Source organism: Oryctolagus cuniculus, chromosome X, assembly GCF_051225735.1.
Source record: "Oryctolagus cuniculus isolate XC-2025 breed Fujian yellow rabbit chromosome X, ASM5122573v1, whole genome shotgun sequence".
Classification (NCBI taxonomy): Eukaryota; Metazoa; Chordata; class Mammalia; order Lagomorpha; family Leporidae; genus Oryctolagus; species Oryctolagus cuniculus.
The window spans coordinates 9,630,016-9,651,834 of record NC_142888.1 but is presented as its reverse complement, the minus strand read 5'-3'; the positions used below and the strand labels follow the sequence as shown (position 1 = coordinate 9,651,834).

Here is a 21,819-nt window from a genome sequence, read left to right as displayed (position 1 = left end):
CATAACTTCCCTCCCACTCACACCCCTCCTATCTCCTGCTCCCTCTCCCATTCCATTCACATCAAGGTTCATTTTCGATTCTCTTTATATACAGAAGATCGATTCAGTATATATTAAGTAAAGATTTCATCAGTTTGCACCCACACAGAAACACAAAGTGTAAAATACTGTTTCAGTACTAGTTATAGCATTACTTCACATTGGACAACACATTAAGGACAGATCCCACATGAGAAATAAGTACACAGTGACTCCTGTTGTTGGCTTAACAAATTGACACTCTTGTTTATGGTGTCAGTAATCTCCCTAGGCTCTAGTCATGAGTTGCCAAGGCTATGGAAGCCTTTTGAGTTCGCCGACTTCAATCTTATTCCGACAGGGTCATAGTCAAAGTGGAAGTTCTCTCCTCCCTTCAGAGAAAGGTACCTCCTTCTTTGATGGCCCCATTGAATGTAGATAAACTTTTTAAGAACATGATGATATTCCCTTCCTCCCTTCCTTCCCACCCTCTTTCCTTCTCCTTTTTTAAAAATTTTTTGAGATAACATATCTTAAAATTAAGTTACAGTACATTGAGATTTAATGCTATAACGAGTACTCAAACAGTATATTTCATTTTGTGTTTCTATGGGGGTGCAAACTGTTGAAATCTTTACTTAATGTATACTAAACTGATCTTCTGTAAAAAAAAAAAAAGTATCAATTCCCAACTTGACTCTCACTGGGATTAAACATGACAATAGGTCTGATCTGATTTCATCATTATTTAAAAAATCATCTATTATTTTCCACTTTCTGTTTCTGTGTGGGAGCAAACTGTTGAAATCTTTACTTAATGTATGCTAAACTGATCTTCTGTATATAAAGAGAATCGAAAATCTTGATGTGAATGGAAGGGGAGAGGGAGTGGGAAAGGGGAGGGTTGCGGGTGGGAGGGACGTTATGGGAGGGGAAGCCATTGTAATCCATAAGCTGTACTTTGGAAATTTATATTCATTAAATAAAAGCTAAAAAAAATTAAGTTACAGTAAAAAAGCTTAATACTTTCCATCAGACTTCTTTTTTTTCAGGCTTTAATATGTTTTTTTGGAGAAAAATTTCAACAAAACATGGCTTTTATTTACAGAATTTAATGTGTGAGGGAACTGTCCAGCCCACTTGGACCCAAGTGAAGATAACTACTGAGCCTGTTTGTGTATTTTCTTATTTTGAATTTATATACAAAAAAGGTTTTTCATATTCATAAAAATCCCAATATTGTAATGCCAAACCCTCCCTTATCCACCCTCAATTAAATATATAAACAGCTTCAAAAGTACGCAATTAAATTGGTTTACTCTTGAAGTGTAATCCAACGAGACTGAAAACTAAACATTTCAGATCCTGTACCAAATAGTAAAATACATGAAGGCCTTCAGGATCCTTTGACTGATTTACATCAATAAGAGAACCTATTTTTGATGTTGTAAAAGAAATGTGTTCATCACCAATACCAATTTCAAGCTCCTGTCGGCCAACCCTGTCAGGAGGAGGTCACCAGGCATCATCTTTTGAAATTTCACTGTCATCAGTAATCCTCTTCAGTTCTTCCATTACACTCTTGTGCGTATGAGCCTCTTTTTCTGGTCATGACATCATTTTTATAATTACTATTGTTGGCATATCTAAGCTTTCCGTCCGGCCGAAACTCGAACTCCAGAAACTCCTGTCCAGACTTGCCCTTGTGCCCTACATAGTAGCGCAGGTAGAAATCACTAGCCATAGACATCTTTGCTCCCAGAGAAGCCTGCCCAAAGCCTGGCCCCAGACTTCTTTACTAGTAATTTACTCTGTTTCCCTTTAAGGAGGTATCATTAGATCTTACCAGAATAACCCATTCCTTATCAGACTTTTTTTTTTTAAAGAAGGCTTTTATTTAATGAATACAAATTGCATAGTTACAGCTTTAGGAATATAGTGGTTCTTGCCCCCATACCCGCTCTCCCTCCCCTACTCCCGTCCCACCACCTCCTTTTCCCAGCCCAATCAGACTTTTTTTTTCTTAAAAAAGATGTATTTATTTATTTGAAAGAGTTACACAGGGAGAGAAGGAGAAGCAGAAGGAGAGAGAGGAGGAGGGGTGGAGAGAGGGAGAGAGGTCTTCCATCTGCTGGTTCACTCCCTAGATTGCCACAACAGCCAGAGCTGTGCCGATCTGAAGCCTGGAGCTTCTTCCAGGTCTCCCATGTGGGTGCAGGGGCCCAAGGACCTGGGCCATCTTTTATTGCTTTCCCAGGCCATAGCAGAGAGCTGGATCGGAAGTGGAGCAGCTGGGACTTGAACTGGTGCCCATATGGGATGCTGGCACTGCAGGCAGTGGTTTTACCCACTATGCCACAGCACTGGCCCCTCAATCAGACCTTCAATTTATTATTTTTAGATCACGGTGAGCTCAGGGATTCCTATTTTGTTGAATGGGTTATAATATGTTATTGTCATCTATTTTTATGTACAAATCATCCCAGAACTGTCTCAGTCCCTATTAAGCTACTCTGTAGGTCATTTTTTTCCCCAACGTGTGCTGTTCATTGTTTGGGCATTTACTATCTGGTGCAGTAAGATGTTTTAGGTTCATCTTGTACTTTCCTCATATAATCCTAAGATCAGCCAAATTTCCAAGGAACCCTGGATCTTTTTAGTGATTTCTTACTCTGATTTGGGCACGGTATCTCTGTAGAGGGGTGACAAACCCCTTGGCAGGCCTGAGCTTTGATGTTTGGTTTCCTCACTGAATCTAAAACTGAGAGAGCAGTCAGATTAGGGCATCTCCAAATCTTTTCAGTATACAGAAGTCTGTTCTAGAAAAATACCACTAGTGGTGTATTGAGAATTGGTTCTTGAAAGCAAGATGAAACGTTTTACAGATTTCAGGAGTAAATTATAAATGCTGCGGGATAATTTTGTTCCTCTTTCCCTACAGTTCTCATTTGTTATATGCACACCAAAATTCCTTCCGCTAAGATGTCTCCTTTATCAATAGTTACAGCCCTGGTGGACAAGATTGGTAAGTGATATCATATTCTATGCATCCTTAGAATTCTTTTTTAAATTTATTTATTTGATAGGCAGAGTAACAGAAAGATGGAGGGAGAGACAGGGAGGGAGGGAGGGAGGGAAGGAAGGAGAAGGAAATTTTCCATCTGCTGGCTCGTTCCCCAAATGGCTCGAATGGCCAGGGCTGGGCCAGGCCAAAGCCAGGATTCTGGAATGCTCTCCAGGTCTCCCATGTGGGTGCAAGTACCCAGTCACTTGGGCCATGTTCCGTTGCTTTCCCAGGCACATTAGCAGGGAGCTGGATCGGAAGTGGAGCAGCTGGGACTTGAACTGGCGTTCATGGGATGCCGGCATCATAGGCAACAGCTTAACTCGCTGCACCACAGTGTCAGCCTTGAAGAATTCTCTTTTGCTTTTAAGGATTTATTAGTTTATTTGGCAGTCAGAGTTACAGAGACAGAAAGATCTTCGATCTGCTGGTTCACTCCTCAGATGGCCTGAGGCAGGCCAAAGCCAGGAGCCAAGAGCTTCATTTGGGTTTCCCACAGGGTAACAGGGCCCAAACACTTGGGCCATCTCCTTTTTTCCCCAGGCTATTAGCAGGGAGCTGGATTGGAAGCAGAACAGCCGGGACACAAACCAGTGTCCATATGGGATGCTGGCATTGCAGGTGGCAGCTTTACCTGCTATGCCACAGAGCCAGCCCCCAAGAATTCTTCTGTTATTGTGAATTTTAATGTACATGCACATCTGAAAATATCTGTGATGTACCATACCAAGATACTGGTTATAATTAGGTGGGAGGATTTTGCATGATTCTATTTTTATTTTTATATTGTTGGCATTGTCTACATTTTCCAAAAAGACATGCAAATTTCTTTTGTTTGTGAAAAATAGCCATTTTAGTTGTGAAGACAAGAAAGAAATATAGTAGAATTTAGCAGAGTTTCTAAGGAAGTTATACAGAAGATTTTTTATATGGCTTGAACCCAGATTGATTTTCTGTTTTTGCAGATTTGTGCAAGAAGAGCTTAAGCCCGGAGCAGGACATTAAGTTCAGTGGGCACGTTAGCTGGGTAGGGAAGACATCAATGGAAGTGAAGATGGAAATGTTCCAGGTCTGTCTGCCCTCTGGAGATTGTCTGTTCAAAAACCACCAGCTGGTCTACATGGCAGGGGAAGCTTATGGACTTCTATCCTGAGATAAGTGTATAGCTCACACTTCTGCAAAAACGATTGAAATTCATGGCATACAGGTGGCAGGTGGTTCATATCTACCTCCTGGACAAAGACTGACACATTATTTGGTGTTTACATTTAATATTTATTACTTTCTGATCAAATACAGCTCCATGTTGAGGTGCTTGTCCTGGTCTTGTCTAAGAGAATTTCACGGAAGTCTGGTTATGTTAGGGGTGAAGTGGGTTGATCTGGGTGTTTAGTTTCCTGGGGCCACTGTACCACAAAGTGCCACACAGACTGGTGGGTTAAAAACAGCAGAAAATCACTGTTTGAGTTTGGAGGCTGGCAATCACAAATGAAGTTGTTGGTCTGGCCATGCTCCTTCTGAACCCTGGACGGGAGACTGCCTCCTGCGTCGGGTGCTTTGCCAGCAGTCCGTGGCATTCTGTGGTTTGCAGCTAATGAGCGTGAGCATCTGCCTCCACCCTCACGTGGCCTTCCCCTCTTACATGTCTCTGCGTTTCTCATTAGGACACTAACATTCGACGAAACCCCTGCTCCCCACTCCACAGTGACCTCCTAATAACTAAGTATGTCTCTTTTGCCCAGATCATAATTCCACATAAAGTCACGTTCACAGGTATGGGTGTTAGAACTTTCATATACCTCTTTTGGAAACCCAGTGTAACCTGTATCAGTTGTATGGACTGTTAGAGCAGTTAGGAATGGCCCCTCTAATGTGCAAAAAGCTGAATAGCTATGTTAAATAAATACATTTGACAAGAAAAGTACCTCAGAGATTAACAGCACAAAAACCAAGTCATGCAGAGAACGTCCAAGATTTCCTTTCAGGAAACTGGCTTACAGATGACTGATTTGGTCAAGCCAGCATTTCTAGTAGACCTATGATCCAGATACACTTTTTTTTTCTGCTGTGAATTCGGAAGCATTTCACCTTTTGATGAAAAACACAACCTTCAGGCTTGAGGGAAAACTCTGGGGCTTGTTCTGTAGTAATTAAAGTTACTTGCCGGGGCTGGTGCTGTGGCGTAGCTGGTAAAGCTGTCGCCTGCGATGCCGGCATCCCATATGGATGCCAATTCCAGTCCTGGCTGCTCGACTTTCGATCCAGCTCTCTGCTGTGGCCTGAGAAAGCAGTAGAAGATGGCCCAAATCCTTGGGTCCCTGCACCTGTGTGGGAGACCTGGAAGAAGCTCCTGGTTTCGGATCAGCACAGCTCCAGCTGTTGCGGCCAGTTGGAGAGTGAACCAACAGGTGGAAGGCCTCTCTGTCTCTCTCTCTCTTCCTCCTCCGCCTCCTCCCCCCTCCCCCTCTCTCTCCCCTACCTCCTCCTACTTTCTCTGTGTAACTCTGACTTTCAAGCAAATAAATCTTTAAAAAAATTCTTGCTGGCACCGCGGCTCATTAGGCTAATCCTCCGCCTGCAGCGCTGGCACACCGGGTTCTAGTCCCGGTCGGGGCGCCAGATTCTGTCCTGGTCGCCCCTCTTCCAAGCCAGCTCTCTGCTGTGGCCCGGGACTGCAGTGGAAGATGGCCCAAGTGCTTGGGTCCTGCACCCCATGGGAGACCAGGAGAAGCACCTGGCTCCTGGCTTCGGATCAGCGCGGTGCGCCGGCTGCAGCGGCCATTGGAAGGTGAACCAATGGCAAAAGGAAGACCTTTCTCTCTGTCTCTCTCTTACTGTCCACTCTGCCTGTCAAAATTCTTAAAGTTACTTGCCAAATAGATAATTTTTTTGTTATTATCTATAAGCAATTGAATTCTTCAATTGCCATATTGATATAACTGACAGTAATCTAGTTTTTATTTTTTTTTTTAAAGATTTATTTTGAAAGTCCAAGTTACAGAGAGAGAGGGAAAGACGGAGAGAGAGATCTTCAATCTGCTGGTTCACTCCCTAGATGGCTACAATGGCCAAGGCTGGGCCAGGCCAAAGCCAGGAGTCTCATCTGTGTCTCTGATGTGGGTGGCAAGAGCCTGAATAGTTGAGTCATCTGCTGCTGCTTTTCCCAGGCCAGGGAAGTTGGATACGAAGTGGAGGCCCCAGGACTTGAACTGGTGCCAATATGGGATGCTGGTGTTGCTGGAGGCAGCTTTTTCTGCTATGCCACAATGCCAGCCTCAGTAATACTGTTTTTAAAACATCATAAAATTGCTGGAGATGCTGCTATGATTTGTCTGCACTCTTTTTGGAATAGTCTTGGTTAATTTCTAGTTTGCTCAGTGCCAGGCATAGGTGATTCCTGGCACAGGACCTGCCTTCTAGAGAATCTTGACAGATTGAATCTTGGACAAATAGGCTGAAAAAGATACAGGCATTACTGAGAGAGAAAGCTGCCAAAAATCAAAAGCTGATAACAGAATCAGTGTCAGACAAGTAAAATCTTTTGTTTTAAATTCACATTCTTCATTGGCCACTTGACTCCTAACTGCTGACTTGAGTGATCTTTATTCCAGAAAAGTGACTAGGGTGAACACACTGCCTCGGGTTTGGGTAGACCTAGGTTTTAATCCCAGCATTGCTGCTACTTAGCTGTGTACTCGGGGACACTACTGAACTTCTCTGAGCCTCTGTTTTTATCATGTGAAATGTGGAAATAGTAATAGGACCATGTTATATGGTTGTGGTAAAGGGTGAAATGGAAGGAAGAACCCAGCTCTTGGAAATTGCTGAAATTCTTGGAGCAGTGCTGTCATACGGTAACCACTGCTGGTAATAATGTTATTTTACTGTCAAAACAGTTGAGGTGATCCCAAATCTGTCTTCTGCCCCTGACCTTCCCCTTGGCCCTGTGTTTTATTCAAGTCCTCAATGTCTCTCCTGTGAACACGTTGACTATCTTTTTAATTAGTATGCCTTTCTCTAGTCTGTTGTTTGTTGATTTTACACATTTTTGCATAGTAAATCTTCCAAAAGCTGTTCTTGAATCATAATTTCTCTTCTCAAAACCACTCAGTTATCATGTTGTGTAGATTCAAGTTTAAACTCCTTGGATGAGTAGGGATCCTAGCTGCTCTCTGTCTGTATTCGCACCGCTCGGTCTGTATTCCCACCGCTCGGTCTGTATTCCCACCTCTGGGTCTGTATTCCCACCGCTCAGTCTGTATTCCCGCCTCTCGGTCTGTATTCCCGACGCTCGGTCTGGATTCCCACCTCTGGGTCTGTATTCCCACCGCTCGGTCTGGATTCCCACCTCTCAGTCTGGATTCCCGCCTCTCGGTCTTTATTCCCGCCTCTGGGTCTGTGTTCCGTGTGGCTTACCGTTTTTATGCTTTCCTTAGTGCTCACTGCCAGACACCGCGTGTCCAAAGAACAGGGAGTTACGCATCTTTGTGTCCCCACAGCTTGGTGCTAAAAGATGTTCATTATAGTTAACTGATTTGAACAGTGAGTGAGTGAATGAGTATCTTTGCTTATGCATTGTCCTTTGCCTAAAATTCCTTGTTCTTTGCTTTGCGTTTTCACACCCCACTGTGCTTCAGGGTCACCTTCCCTAATCCTTCCAACTTACAGAACCTGTTCCTTCCCTGGGACTCCTTCCCTGCACCTGGCACTTTGTCCTGTAGAGCTGTTTACAGACCTGCCTTTTCCTTTCTACTGTACTACACCCTCCTCTACAATAGGCCTTGGGTTCGAGTCTTAGCCCACTTCCTGAAATTCACTTAGCAATTACTAAGCACCAGTTCTGTGCTAGGCATGCAGCAGTGAGCCAAACAGGCAAAGTTCCTTGCTCTTACGGTTGACATTCTAGCAGAGCTCGGTAATGACCTGCCTCACTCATTCACTGGCCATCACTGAGGAAGTATCTGCTCTCTGCTAGCCTTTGGTGCTGATGCTAGGGTTGCAAATGCGAAGAAAAGTGCTCTTTGTCCTCAAGGAGCTCCCAGGAAGATAGCTCTATAAATGCAAGATTATGATATATTATTGTGGTTGTTTCTCAGCTGTAGGCATTGTGTGTGGGAGAATTCTTTGTTCTGTAGGCTTTTCTCCTGCATTGCCAGGCATACAGTCCCCTAGCCCCCCTCCACCAGTATGGCCCCTAAATCATGTGACCCACCCCCCAAACCACCTCTGCACATTTCCAAAGGTGTTCTACGAGAGTGGCGTCCGCCTTTCTTACATGGAGAGTCACTGTGGAGGGAGGACTTGACTTCCATTAAGGTGGCTGAAGATGAAGGAGGGAGTGAACTATGATCTTGGCCTGGGGACTAGGGGTGGGAGAGGGGAAAGGGAGTGTTCTGAAGAATGAGGCTGGCGAGGGAAGGCATCAGCAGAGGCGTGGATGGAGGCGGTCAGCAGCCCGCTGTTTGCCAGGGCCATGGCTGGGGGAGAGAGTGCAGGTGTTGTGGGCAGTGTCTGCTGAACAACCGGAGGGGAATCCTGGGCTCTGTTGTAGGGGAGTTGTGTGCCGTGCTAACAGATGAGCCCAAGAACTGGCCTAAAGGGAGGGATTATTGAGAGGTTTCAATAGGGCAGTGGCTTACTGAGGTTGGTAAGACTTGCCAGAGTTGAGGGCGAAGGCAGTGAAGTTGTGAACAGGTGGTAGTGATGAGGCTTGTGGCATCTGTCGAGAGAGCTGAATACACTCGCAGGTTAGAAATAGATTCTGTCACTACCTTGTGATGCAACTCCCCTAGAAATACAGACTTCCAGGAGATACATAAACACATAGAAATCTCAAAGGCCTGCGCATTATAAATATTTACCTTGATCCACAGGGTCATTCCCGGATCTTTCCCCTTCTTAGGAGTGCCTGTGCTCAGCTAAGGAGGCATAAACCTGTGCTGGCAGTTGGCATAGCACAGTTGCTGGAAATCCTAGTGTCTGTGAGCACAGGGGGAGGGCCGCTTGGATAGGTATGCCCTCAGGAGGATACGTAGGCCCTGAAGGATTCTGTATGGTGTGGGCAAGTTGAATGCTGACGATGCAGGAGGTCCCTCTGTGATCCTTGCCCCTGGGTCCCTAGTTATGTGCAGCTCCGAAGCCTATCCCAGCACTTCCCACCAGTGCCCTGTTTGAGTTTTGAGGTGGCTTTCTCCTCCTTGGTGGTACTGCCATTCTCAGAGCCTAGCACTGCGCCTGGCTCAGGGAAGGCCCTTAGCAGGTGGTGGTTAGTGAGCGTACTTCTATGTTGCTAATTTCACACTTCTCCAAGCATGCATGCTATCTGTTAGAGTTGCAGTAGATTTTCCTAGAACATGTATTTCTTACATTTGTATTTTCTTTCCTTTGTTTTTCAGTTGCATGGTGATGAGTTTTGTCCTGTTTTGGGTGCAACATTTGTGATGGTGGCTCGTGATTCTGAAAATAAAGGGTAATTAGTATTTTTTCATAATTCTTTATTTTGAAGAATTTCAAAGATGCATAAAACTAGAGAGAGCGCTATAATGCATGCCCCTATACCCACCATCTGGTCCTTTTATGTCTTTAAATATTTATTTATTTGAAGACAGAGAGGAAGAGAGGGAGAAAGAACATCCATCCAGTGGTTCACTGCCCAAATTGCCATAGCAGCCAGGGCTGGTCCAAGCCTGAGCTGGGATGCTGCTGTTGCAGGCTGCGGCTTAATTTGTAGCACCACAATGCTGCCCCTGTTTTTGATGACTTTTTGAGGAGCACTGGTTGGGGACTAAAATGCACTGATTGAGGAGTGCCTGCTGTGTTTCTCATGGTGACCCTGGGGTTTCGAAGGGCTTATGAGGTGGAGTACATAGGTGGCAGCTGTCCTTGTCCTTGTGACATCACAGCAGTGTGCTTTTTTTTTAAAGAATTTATTTATTTAAGAGGTAGAGTTACAGAATGTGAAAGGGAGAGACAGAGAAGTCTTCCATCTGCTGGTTCACTCCCCAAGTGGCCACAATAGCCAGAGCTGGGCAGGCCTGAAGCCAGGTGCCAGGAGCTTCTTCCAGTTCCCCGACGTGGGTGCAGGGGCCTGAACACTTGGGCCATCTTCCACTACTTTCCCAGGCCATAGCAGAGAGCTGGATCAGAAGTGCAGTAGCTGGGAGTCAAACCAGCGCCGATGTGCTATGCTGGCACTGCAGGCCGCGGCTTTACCTGCTACGCCACAGCACCAGCCCCACAGCAGTGCACTTCTATCAGCAGGACTTCCCTTGTGGATGTCATCACCTGGTCATAACAGTGTCAGGTTTTTTTTTTTTTTAAAGATTTATTTATTTATTTGCAAGTCAGAGTTACACAGAGAGGGGAGAGGGGAGAGAGAGAGAGAGAGAGGTCTTCTGTCCGATGGTTCACTCTCCAATTGGCTGCAACAGCAGAGCTGTGCCGATCCGAAGCCAGGAGCCAGAGCTTCTTCCGGGTCTCCCACATGGGTGCAGGGGCCCAAGGACCTGGGCCATCCTCCACTGCTCTCCCAGGCCATAGCAGAGAGCTGGATGGGAAGTGGAGCAGCCGGGTCTCGAACTGGCGCCCATATGGGATGCCGGCATCTCAGGCCAGGGCATTAACCCACTGCGCCACAGTGCCGGCCCCCAACAGTGTCAGTTTTAACATTGTGGTCATATTTTTGTTCATCTGTTTTTTTCCTTTTTTGTGTATCTTTATTTAAAAAAAAAGATTTATTTATTTGAAAGGCAGAGTTAGAGGGAGGCAAGGAGGGAAAGAGAGAGAGAGAGATGCTGGTTCATTGCCCAGATGGCTGCAATGGCCAGGGCTGGGACATGCTGGAGCCTAGAGCCTGGAGCTTCCTCTGGGTCTCTTACATGGGTGCAGGGACGCAAGTACTTGGGCCATCCTTCAGTGCTTTCCCAGGCACATTAGCTGAATCAGAAGTGGAGCAGCCAGGACTGGAACTGGTGCCCATATTTGATGGCGACCCTGCAGATGACAGCTTTACTTGCTATACCAAATCCTAGCCTCTCTCTTCCTGTGTATTTAAAAAAAATTTTGTCAGGTAGCAACTGCATATCTTTATTGGGTACAGTGTGATGCTTTGAGATATTTATACATTGTATATTGATCAAATCTCTTGTCTTTAAAGAAAATATATAGTATTTTAAAGTAAATCCCAAATATAATGAATTTCACTTCTATTTTAAAATTATCTGTCTGTCTAGAATTATCTCTATCTATCTATCTGTCTATCTAGAATTATCTATATCTGTCTGTCTGTCTGTCTATCTATCTATCTATCTATCTATCTATCTGTCTGTCTACCTACCTACCTGCCTACCTACCCGAAAGGCAGAGAGACAGCTATCTCCCATCCACTGGATCACTCCCCAGATGCCTGTGACACCTGAGGCTGGGCCAGGCCAAAGCCAGGTATAGCCACTTAGGTGGTAGGGACCCAAATACTTGAGCCATCATCAGCTGCCCTCCAGGGTACATGTTAGCAGAAAACTGGAATCAAAAGTGGAGCTGAAAAAAAAGTGAAGCTGAGACCTGACCCCAGGCGCTGTGATATGGGGTATGTGCATCCCAAGCAGTGTCACTTTTTAAAAAAATTTATTTATTTATTTGAAAGAGTTACACAGAGAGAGAAGGAGAGGCAGGGAGAGAGAGAGGGAGAGAGGGGTCTTCCATCTGCTGGTTTGTTCCCCAGATGACCACAATGGCCAGAGCTGGGCTGATTCAAAGCCAGGGGCCAGGAGCTTCCTCCAGGTCTCCCACGTGGTGCAGGGGTCCAAGTACTTGAGCCATCTTCCCAGGCCATAGCAAAGAGCTGGATCAGAAGTGGAGCAGCTGGGACTTGAGCTGGTAACCATATGGGATGCCGGAGCTGCGGGCAGCAGCTTTACCAGCTATGCCACAGCGCTGGCTATTAATCTTTTTTTTTTTGACAGGTAGAATTATCGACAGTGATAGAGACAGAGAGAAAAGTCTTCCTTCCGTTGGTTCACTCCCCAAATGGCTGCCACGGCCAGCACTGCGCCCATCTGAAGCCAGGAGCCAGGTGCTTTCTCCTGGTCTCCCATACGGATGCAGGGCCCAAGCACTTGGGCCATCTTCCACTGCCTTTCCAGGCCACAGGAGAGCTGGACTGGAAGATGAGCAACCGGGACTAGAACCCAGTGCCCATATGGGATGCTGGCACCACAGGTGGAGGATTAACCAAGTGAGCCACGGCACCGGCCCCTATTCTGTCTTTTTTTTTTTTTTTTTTTGACAGGCAGAGTGGACAGTGAGAGAGAGACAGAGAGAAAGGTCTTCCTTTTGCTGTCGGTTCACCCTCCAATGGCCGCCACGGCTGGCGCACTGCACTGATCCGATGGCAGGAGCCAGGTACTTCTCCTGGTCTCCCATGGGGTGCAGGGCCCAAGTACTTGGGCCATCCTCCACTGCACTTCCCTGGCCACAGCAGAGAGCTGGCCTGGAAGAGGGGCAACCGGGACAGAATCCGGTGCCCCGACCGGGACTAGAACCTGGTACGCCGGCGCTGCAAGGCGGAGGATTAGCCTAGTGAGCCGCGGCGCCGGCTGCCCTATTCTGTCTTTAAGTTAACTGATTCTATTCTCTTTTATCTCAAGTCTAACACAGAGACATCTAACAAGTTTTAAATTTGGTTATTGTGTTTTTCAGTTTATAATTTTTTTAAGATTATTTATTTGAAAGGCAGAGTTACAAAGAGGCAGAGAGAAAGAGAGAGGGGGAGGGAGGAAAGAAGGGAGAGGTAGGTCTTCCATCTGCTGGTTCACTCCTCAAATGGCCGCAACAGCCGGAGCTGGGCCAATCTGAAGCCAGGAGCCAGGAGCTTCTTCTGGGTCTCCCACACAGGTGCAGGGGCCCAAGGACTTGGACCATCTTCCACTGCTTTCCCAGGCCATAGCAGAGAACTGGATTGGAAGAGGAACAGCTGGGACTTGAACTGGCGCCCATATGGGTTGCTGGCCCTGCAGGTGGCAGCTTTACCCACTATGCCACGGTGCCAGCCCCTAAGCAGTATCTTGACCTCAGTGCCAAACACCCATCCTGACATTTCACCTTCAAATACTCAGAGTTTCATATAGGCATCTTTTAAAAAATAGCTGCATTACTGCCATCATGTTTAACAAAAATAATAGTAAATCATTTACATGTTGTTATATTCGATTTTCCCCAAGTGTCTTTTTAATAACTTGTTTAAAATCAGTATACAAATAAGGTCCATATATTACATTTGATTTTTGTGTCTCTTAAGTCTTTTTTTTTTTTTTTTTTTGTTAACAGCTTTATTGAGATGTAATTCACATTCTACACCATTTACCCGTTGAAAAATGTGGAATGTGATGGCTTTATGTATTCATAGAGTTATGTAGTGTCTTGAATCTGTTTTAATCCAGAATAGTGTATTTCTCCACTGTCCCCTGATTGCTTCACATGATTAAATTATTAAAAGCCTGTATGCCAGTGCATTTTCTGTTGCTATAACTGCATTGCACAGAGGGGTTATAATTGATAGCGAGCGGAGATTTATTTCACTCACACGTCCAATAGCAAGGTGCTGGCATCTGGTGAAGGCCTTCCTGTTAGGCCATGAAAAGGTGGAGGACACCTCAGAGCCAGAGCAGGCGCGCAGGCTTGGGTCTCTCTTCCTCCTCTTAGACAGCCGTTCATGCCATCCTGGGGCCACATCCTTGTGACCTCATCTACTCTTTATTTTTTTTTAGATTTATTTATCTTGAAAGAATTACAGAGAGAGGGAGAGACAGAGAAGTGTTCCATCTGCTGGTTCACTCCCCAGATGGCTGCAGTAGCTGGAGCTGGGCTGATCCGAAGCCAGGAGCCTGGAGCTTCTTTCAGGTCTCCCACGTGGGATAAAGGGGCCCAAGCCCTTGGGCCATCTTCTGCTTTCCCAGGCACATTAGCAGGGAGCTGGATCAGAAGTGGAGCAGCCGGGACAGGAACTGGTACCCGTATGGGATGCCACAATGCTGGACCCTTTTTGGGGGTTTATTTTATTTATTTATTTTTTTACCTCATCTATTCTTAATTGCTTCCCAAAGGTTTAATTACTGTTGATATATGAATTACATCTCCAAATACCATTAACATATGAATTTAGGGATTAAGTTTCCAACTTTTGGGAGACAAGCTCAAACCATAGCAGGCTGGATCAATTGTTTTATTCAGTCCTCCTTTCTGGATTTGTCTTCTTACTTGCACATTGCTTTAAAAAAATTCTTTTAAAAAAATTTATATGGGGTCTGTGCTGTGGCATAGCAGGTAAAGCCACTGCCTGCAGTGCTAGCACCCCATATGGGTGCTGGTTCAAGTCCCAGCTGCTCTACCTTCAATCTAGTTCTCTGCTGTGGCCTGGGAAAGCAGTAGAAAATGGCCCAAGTCCTTGGGCTCCTGCACCTGCATGGGAGATCTGGAAGAAGCTCCTGGCTCCTGGTTTCAACTCGCATAGCTCCAGCCATTGCGGCCATCGGGGGAGTGAACCAGCAGATGGAAGACTTGTCTCTCTCTGCCTCTCTGTCACTTTGCCTTTCAAATAAATAAATAAAAAGAAAGTGGATTTAAAAAAAATTTATGTATTTGGAAGGCGGAGTGACAGAAGGAGGTGAGGAGGGAGACACACACACACACACACACACAGGTCTTAAATTCTCTGATTCACTCCCCATATGACTGCATCAGCCAGGTCTGGGACAGGCTGAAGCCAGGATCCAGGAGCTCCATCTTGGTCTCCCAACTAGTTAGCAGGAGCCCAAGTACTTGGGCCATGTTCTGCGGCCTTCCCAGGTACATTAATAGGGACCTGGATCAGAGGTGGAGCAGCCAGGACTGGAGCTATCACTCTTGGCTGTTGAGAGCATTTGAGGAATGAACCAGCAGATGGGAAATCTTTGTCTCTCTCTCTCTCTCTCTCTCTCTACCTTTCAGATAAATAAATGGCTACTCTGTGATGTGAGCGATTAGTAAGTCTTACCGTTGGGACTCCTCGCAGCTGACGTGCTGTGGCTGTTGGCTGGTCTGGGCTCCATTTCCAGCCCTGAAGGCATCACTTTAAGGCTCTTTCCCAGCTCACACATCTCCGTTCTTCCGGCTGCCATTTCAATTCTTTGTTTTCTTGTTGTTTTATCAAAACTTTGGATTTTACCACAGGGAGGTACTATTACTTAGTTTTTTATTTTGAAAAATTTGATGCTTGCAGGAAAGTAGAAAATTAATCCAATGAATCCCCACATGCCCTTTCTAAACTCCACAATTAACATTGTACTACAGTTGGTTTATTCTGTCACTCTTTCTAACAGGGTCATTCTCCACCATAACTTCAATGTCTACTATATCCAAGAAATTAACAGTGATCCAATTCTGTTACCTAATGTATGATTCATATTCAAATTTCAGAATTGTCTCTTAAAATGTCCTTTTTAACTTTTTCCCCTGTTAGGATCTGACCAAAGATCATGTATTTGCATCTGGCTATGATGTTTTTTAAGGTATTGTTACTTACTTGAAAGTCAGAGTTACAGAAAGTAAAGGAGAGACAGAGGGAGAGATCTTCCATCTGCTGGTTCATTCCCCAGATGGCTACAGTGGCCGGGGCTGGGCCAGGCTGAAGCCAGGAGCCAGGAGCCAGGAGCCAGGAGCTTCTTCCAGGTCTCTCACATGGGAGCATTCTCTGCTGCTTTTCCCAGGCCATTAGCAGGGAGCTGGATCAGAAGTGGAATAGCTGGGACATAAACCGGTGCCCATATGGGATGCTGGTGTTGCCTGTGGAGGCTTTACCTACCGTGCCACAACGCTGACCCCTACCATGTTTCTTTTTAGAATAGTTACCCTACCAGTTTCTCTCTTTTTAAAGAGATTTATTTATTTGAAAGGCTGAGTTAAAATCACAGAGAGAGAGAGAGAGAGAGAGAGCAGCAAAGAGAGAGCGCTTCCATCTGTCTTGTTGACTCCCCAGGTGACCACAGTGGCTTGGGGTTGGGCTAGGCAAAAACCCGGAACTTGTTCTAGATTTCCCATGTGGGTACAGGGGCCCAAGCACTTGGACCATCCTCAGCTGCTTTCCCAGGCACATCAGCTGGGAGCTGGATCAGGAGTGGAGCAGCCAGGTCTGCAACCGGTGCCTGTATAGGATGCCGGCCTCTCAAGTGGTGGCTTAATCTGCTACATCACAATGCCAGCCCAACACTTTATTTTAAGATGTAATTTTGGAGAATCCAAGCCAGCTGTCTTGTAGAATGGTTTACAACCAATAATGGGACTTTTTCCTCATGGTTAGAATCAGGTTCAATATTCTGGAAGCAGCAGGATCCCTTACATGGTGTGAACTTGTGCATGTATGGCTAAGTCTGTATCTGGAAGACTCCCCTGGTTGTTTCCAGTGTCCATGTGTTAGGTGGCTAGTAAGCATTACCCAAAATGAAAAGCAGACGATCTTCAAAGTGGTGGGGTATTGTCCATGTTCAATTTTTTTTATTAGAGAATGACACATCTTCAACTCTATTTTTGTTCTCTTTAGGCCAGCATTTGTAAATCCACTCATCACTGAAAGCCCAGAGGAAGAAGAACTCTTTAGACAAGGAGAAGGTATATTAATTTCTTCCTAATAAAATTAGTTTTTAAAAGTTATGCTTAAGTATTCATTTCATTTATTTGAAAGGCAGAGTTAGGAAGAGATTGGTTTTCCATCTGGTTCACTCCCCAAATGACTGCAATGGCCACGACTGTGCCAGGCTAAAGCCAGGATCCTGGAACTCCATTCGTGTCTCCTACATGGGTGGCAGGGGCTCAGGTATTTGAACCATCCTCTGCTGCCTTCCCAGGCGCATTAGCAGGGAGCTGGATCAGAAGTGGATTATCTGGGACTCTAACTACTGTTCATATAGGGTGCTGGCATCACAGGCTGTGATTTAATCCCTGGTGCCACAGTTCTGGCCCCAATAAAATACTTCTTAAAATACTGAAAAAGAAATTACTTAACATTATATATGGGTACCTGTGTGTGGCACAGTGGGCTAAGCCACCGCCTGGGCTGCTGGCATCCCATATGCACACCAGTTAGTGTCCTTCATGCTGTAGTTCCAATCCAGCTTCCTGCTAATGCATCTGGGAAAGCAGCGGGAGACAACCCAAGTACTTGGGCCCCTACCACCCACGTGGGAGACCTTGACAGGGTTCCAGGCTCTTAGGTTTGTCATGGCTGAGCCCAAGCCATTGTGGCCATTTGAGGAGTGAACCAGTGATGGAAAATCTCTCTGTAACTCTGCCTTTCAAGTAATAAAGGATAAGTACCTGGCTCCTGCCATCGGATCAGCGCGGTGCGCTGGCCACAGCATGCCGGCCGTGGCGGCCATTGGAGGGTGAACCAACGGCAAAAGGAAGACCTTTCTCTCTGTCTCTCTCTCTCACTGTCCACTCTGCCTATCAAAAAAAATCCTTAAAAAAAAGATTACATATGAATGCTATACCATTCAGATGTTTTACTCATGCCAAGAATTTATTGAAATTAAAATACCTTCCCTTTTGTCTTTTGGCGTCCATACTTTGAATGATGTTATTGATCAGACTGTTTATTCAGGTAATTTGTTTGCTCATTTTTAATCAAATGGAAAACGTGTCTGGTGGGTGACTGCAAGTCAAGGCTCTGGCTCCCAAGTGGTGTCACACTGAGCTAACGTTTCCATCTGAGAGCGAGGACTCGGGGGAAGCTTCATATGGCCTCAGCAGCCTTCTCTTAGATGTATGTGTGATTTCCTGTAGGATTTTGTAAGGTCTACAGGTATCGCAGGGCAGCACTAGTGTGTCCCTTCCTGAGCCTCGCTCTTTGTTCTCCTGTGTTGCAGTGAACAAGGGGAGACGGATTGCCTTTAGCTCCACATCATTACTGAAAATGGCTCCCAGCGCTGAAGAGAGGACTACCATACATGAGATGTTTCTTAACACGCTGGATCCAAAGTAAGTTGGGCTGGTGAGATTACAGATTGGCAAAAGACGCAGTCCTTGGTTTTCTGTAGAGCCACACTCGCCTCAGTGTATTGGGAGTTGTCTACGAGTGTTTGCTTGTTCCGCATGTGTGAAAGCCTGGCACTAACGGGGTTTCATTAATCTCCATTTATGTAGGACAATAAGTTTTCAGAGTCGTGTTTTGCCCCCTAATGCAGTGTGGATGGAGAATTCAAAACTGAAAAGCTTGGAAATTTGCCACCCTCAGGTATTATAATTTCATGTGAAATCTGAATAGGATAATTTGCAGTTGTGACACGTGTGTACGATGTGATGCGTCTTAAAGCTGACCTCTGTCCCGTTACCATTCATTCCTTTGTTCTGAATGTGAGGGCCACCGTAAGTTTGTATAAGGTCTTCAAAAGGTTCATAGGAAATGGAATCAAAAGATCAGTTTATTTTGGTGCTGAAACTTGAAATCTGTGCATGCTTTTTTCAAAATATGTATTTTCCGTGACCTTTTTGAAGAACATTTGTATTTATTAATGTTTACTTTATGTCCTATATAGCAGCGGAACATTTTCAATCGAATCTTTGGTGGTTTCCTTATGAGAAAAGCATATGAACTTGCGTGGGCTACCGCCTGCAGTTTTGGGTGAGTTACACTTGGAGTTAACTTTCAAGAAGCAATTTATACACCCCCACCCCTGAAGTCAAACATTTTGGACCTGTCTGGATGCGTTTGGGAATATGTTACAGTTTTAGGTGAATACTACACTGATACTACCTGGGTTTGATCTTGGTTTTAGAAGGCCATTGCTCTGACTTTGTAAATTAGTTCTTTAAAGAGCTAGAGAGAAAGATACGGTGATAATACAAAGAAGAGAGGAGAGAGAAGATAGAATGATTCTGCCCCGATCCGGTCACGGTGGTATTTTCTTACCATTCCTTTCTGGAATGATCATTTTCTCTTGTCGAAGTTGCTTCTTGGTTCATTTTTTGTTTTACTTCAGCTGGTTGTTGGAGAAAAAAATGTGAGATCATGTGAATTTTTCCGTTTACCTCAAATTCTGCCTTTGCCTGACAGTGGTTCCAGACCATTTGTGGTGGCAGTGGATGATATCATGTTTCAGAAACCGGTTGAAATTGGCTCACTGCTGTTTCTTTCTTCACAGGTAGGTGTGCAACGAGAGATAAAATACCATTTTTTGGTCACTGGGGCCTAGAACAGAAACAGAAACTTCTATATTGTGAAGCCTCTGTCTCCCTCCCTCCCTCCCTCCCTCCCTCCCTCTCTCTCTCTTTCTTTCTCTCTTTCTCTCTTTCTTTCTTTCACAGGCAGAGTGGACAGTGAGAGAGAGAGACAGAGAGAAAGGTCTTCCTTTGCCGTTGGTTCACCCTCCAATGGCCGCCGTGGCCGGCGCACCGCGCTGATCCAATGGCAGGAGCCAGGTGCTTATCCTGGTCTCCCATGGGGTGCAGGGCCCAAGCACTTGGGCCATCCTCCACTGCACTCCCTGGCCACAGCAGAGGGCTGGCCTGGAAGAGGGGCAACCGGGACAGAATCCGGCGCCCGGACCGGGACTAGAACCCGGTGTGCCAGCACCGCAAGGTGGAGGATTAGCCTAGTGAGCCGCGGCGCCGGCCTGAAGCCACTGTTTTTCTTATGACTGCCTCCCCCCCGCTTTAACGCAGCTGACTAACCGCAGTGTCTGCAATCTCTTAGGTGTGCTTTACTCAGAACAACTACATCCAAGTGAGAGTGCACAGTGAAGTGTCCTCTCTCCAGAATAAAGAGCACGTGACCACCAATGTCTTTCATTTCACATTCATGTCGGAAAAAGAAGTGCCCTTGGTTTTCCCCAAAACATACGGAGGTAAGCAACAATTATGGCTTGTCCCCGATGCAGGGAAGAACCTCTAAAGGAATTCTTCCCATTTTAGGTTGTTGCAGGAAGTGCGTCAGTGTCTTTCCGCACAGAGCATCTTTAGGTTTTACCTTTGAGCTTCTGTAGCCCTGCAGGCCAAATCCCCTTGCGCCTCTCAGGCAGCTGTTGGTGCTCTGGCATCTGGCTGCTGACTGCAAGGGCTGGTGCCGGCACAAGCAGCCACTGGGAGCCAAAGACTGGTCCAGGCAATGAACACGGACCGGCGTCGCGGCCTGCTCCCTTGGGAGTGTTGCTTCTCCCCTGGACAACAGCACATCCCTGTCACTGGTTTTGTGTTGTCATTGCTGCCCCAGTGTGTCCAAATAGTCACATGTGTGTAGGATGTTCTGAGTTTCTGTAAGTTTCTCCAGGGTTATCTTTCTTGTGTTTCAGAGTCCATGTTGTACTTAGACGGGCAGCGTCATTTCAGTTCCATGAGTGTGCCGGTGACCTTGAAGAAAGACCAGGTTGTGGAGCCATAGGAAAACCTCATTGAGAACCAGCACTCCACCTGCGGTGACGTCATGGCGGATGAAGGCCTGATCAAGTGTATTGGTTTTAGTGTTGCTTCTTATCCTCCATAGAGGAGGAGAATGTATTTAGGGTTCAGGATAATCAGAAAAGCAGAATGAAAGAGTAGATGGGACTGAGAGGACAGAGTTTTTAAACAATAAATACTTGGAAAAATTTTTTTAATTGTGAGCTTTCCATGCTGCCTCTTGTCTGCTAAAGGAATTAGGGCAAAATGCTTTTTTTTTTTTACACAGATGTTGCATTTTTATACACATACTAAACTATCCTTATATAAGGTTTCCTACTAGGGTATTTGAGTAACTTTTTTTTGAGATTTATTTATTTATTTGAGAGGCAGAGTAATGGAAATAAAGAGGAAAGGATTGAGGGAGGGAGGCGGGGGGAGAGAGAGAGAGAAAGAGAGAGAGAGAGAGAGAGAAAGAGAGAGAGAGAAAGAGAGAATTGATCTTCTTTCTGTTGGTTTACTCCAAATGGCCACAACAGCCAAGGCTAGGCTAAGCTAAGCTAAAGCCAGAAGCCCAGAACTAAATCCACATTTCTTATATGGGTAGTAGGTGCCATTTTCCATTGCTTTCCCAGGCATATTAGCAGAGGGCTGAATCAGAAGTGGAGCAGCCAGGACTTGAACTGGTGCTCATATGGGATGCTGCTATTGCAGGTAGTGGCTTAACCTGTTGTGCCACAAAGCTGGCCCCTAAGGAGCAGGGGTTTGGTGCAGTGGTTATGATGCCACCTGAGGGGCCTGTGCTGTGGCATAGTGGGTAGAGCTGCCGTCTCCAGTGTCGACATCCCATATGGACATTGGTTCGAATCCCGGCTGTTCCACCTTCAATCCAGCTCTCTGCTATGGCCTGGGAAAGCAGTAGAAGATGGCCCAAGTCCTTGGGCCCCTGCACCTGCATGGGAGACCCAGAAGAAGCTCCTGGCTTTGGATTGGCACAGCTCCAGCCGTTGTGGCCAATTCGGGAGTGAACCAGAGGTTGGAGGACCTTTCTCTCTTTCTGCCTCTCCTCTGTGTAACTCTGACTTTCAAATAAATAAATCTTAGAAAAAAAACATGGCACCTGAGATGCTTGCATCCCATACCAGAGTGCCTTGGTTCAAGTCGTGGCTCAGATTTTGGTTCTGGCCTCCTGCTAATGTACACCCCGGGAGGCAGAAGATGATGGCTGAAGTGCTTGGGCCACGTGGGAGACCTGGGTTGAGTCCCTGCCTTCGGCCTGGTCCAGCCCTGGCTATTGCTGGCAATTGGGAAGTGAACCAGCATATGCAATCAGTCAG

The 21,819-nt window shown here is 45.8% G+C and overlaps 1 protein-coding gene and 1 pseudogene across 2 annotated transcripts in view; one reads left to right on the top strand and one right to left on the bottom strand.

The window, feature by feature from the left end:
* The window catches only part of ACOT9 (acyl-CoA thioesterase 9), a 39,716-nt gene extending 19,021 nt beyond the window's left edge, over positions 1 to 20,695 (top strand). For both annotated transcript variants that reach the window (XM_070067192.2, XM_070067191.2), the window contains exons 6-15: positions 2,960 to 3,043; positions 4,048 to 4,151; positions 9,478 to 9,551; positions 16,653 to 16,720; positions 17,977 to 18,088; positions 18,254 to 18,344; positions 18,646 to 18,731; positions 19,164 to 19,251; positions 19,803 to 19,953; positions 20,398 to 20,695. In XM_070067192.2, coding sequence (XP_069923293.1) covers positions 2,960 to 3,043; positions 4,048 to 4,151; positions 9,478 to 9,551; positions 16,653 to 16,720; positions 17,977 to 18,088; positions 18,254 to 18,344; positions 18,646 to 18,731; positions 19,164 to 19,251; positions 19,803 to 19,953; positions 20,398 to 20,486 — 947 coding nt within the window. In that variant the 3' untranslated portion in view covers positions 20,487 to 20,695. The remainder of the gene's footprint in view (positions 1 to 2,959; positions 3,044 to 4,047; positions 4,152 to 9,477; positions 9,552 to 16,652; positions 16,721 to 17,976; positions 18,089 to 18,253; positions 18,345 to 18,645; positions 18,732 to 19,163; positions 19,252 to 19,802; positions 19,954 to 20,397) is intronic.
* Positions 955 to 2,943, bottom strand: LOC149119550 (protein mago nashi homolog 2 pseudogene; annotated as a pseudogene).
* Positions 20,696 to 21,819: the final 1,124 nt, after the last annotated feature.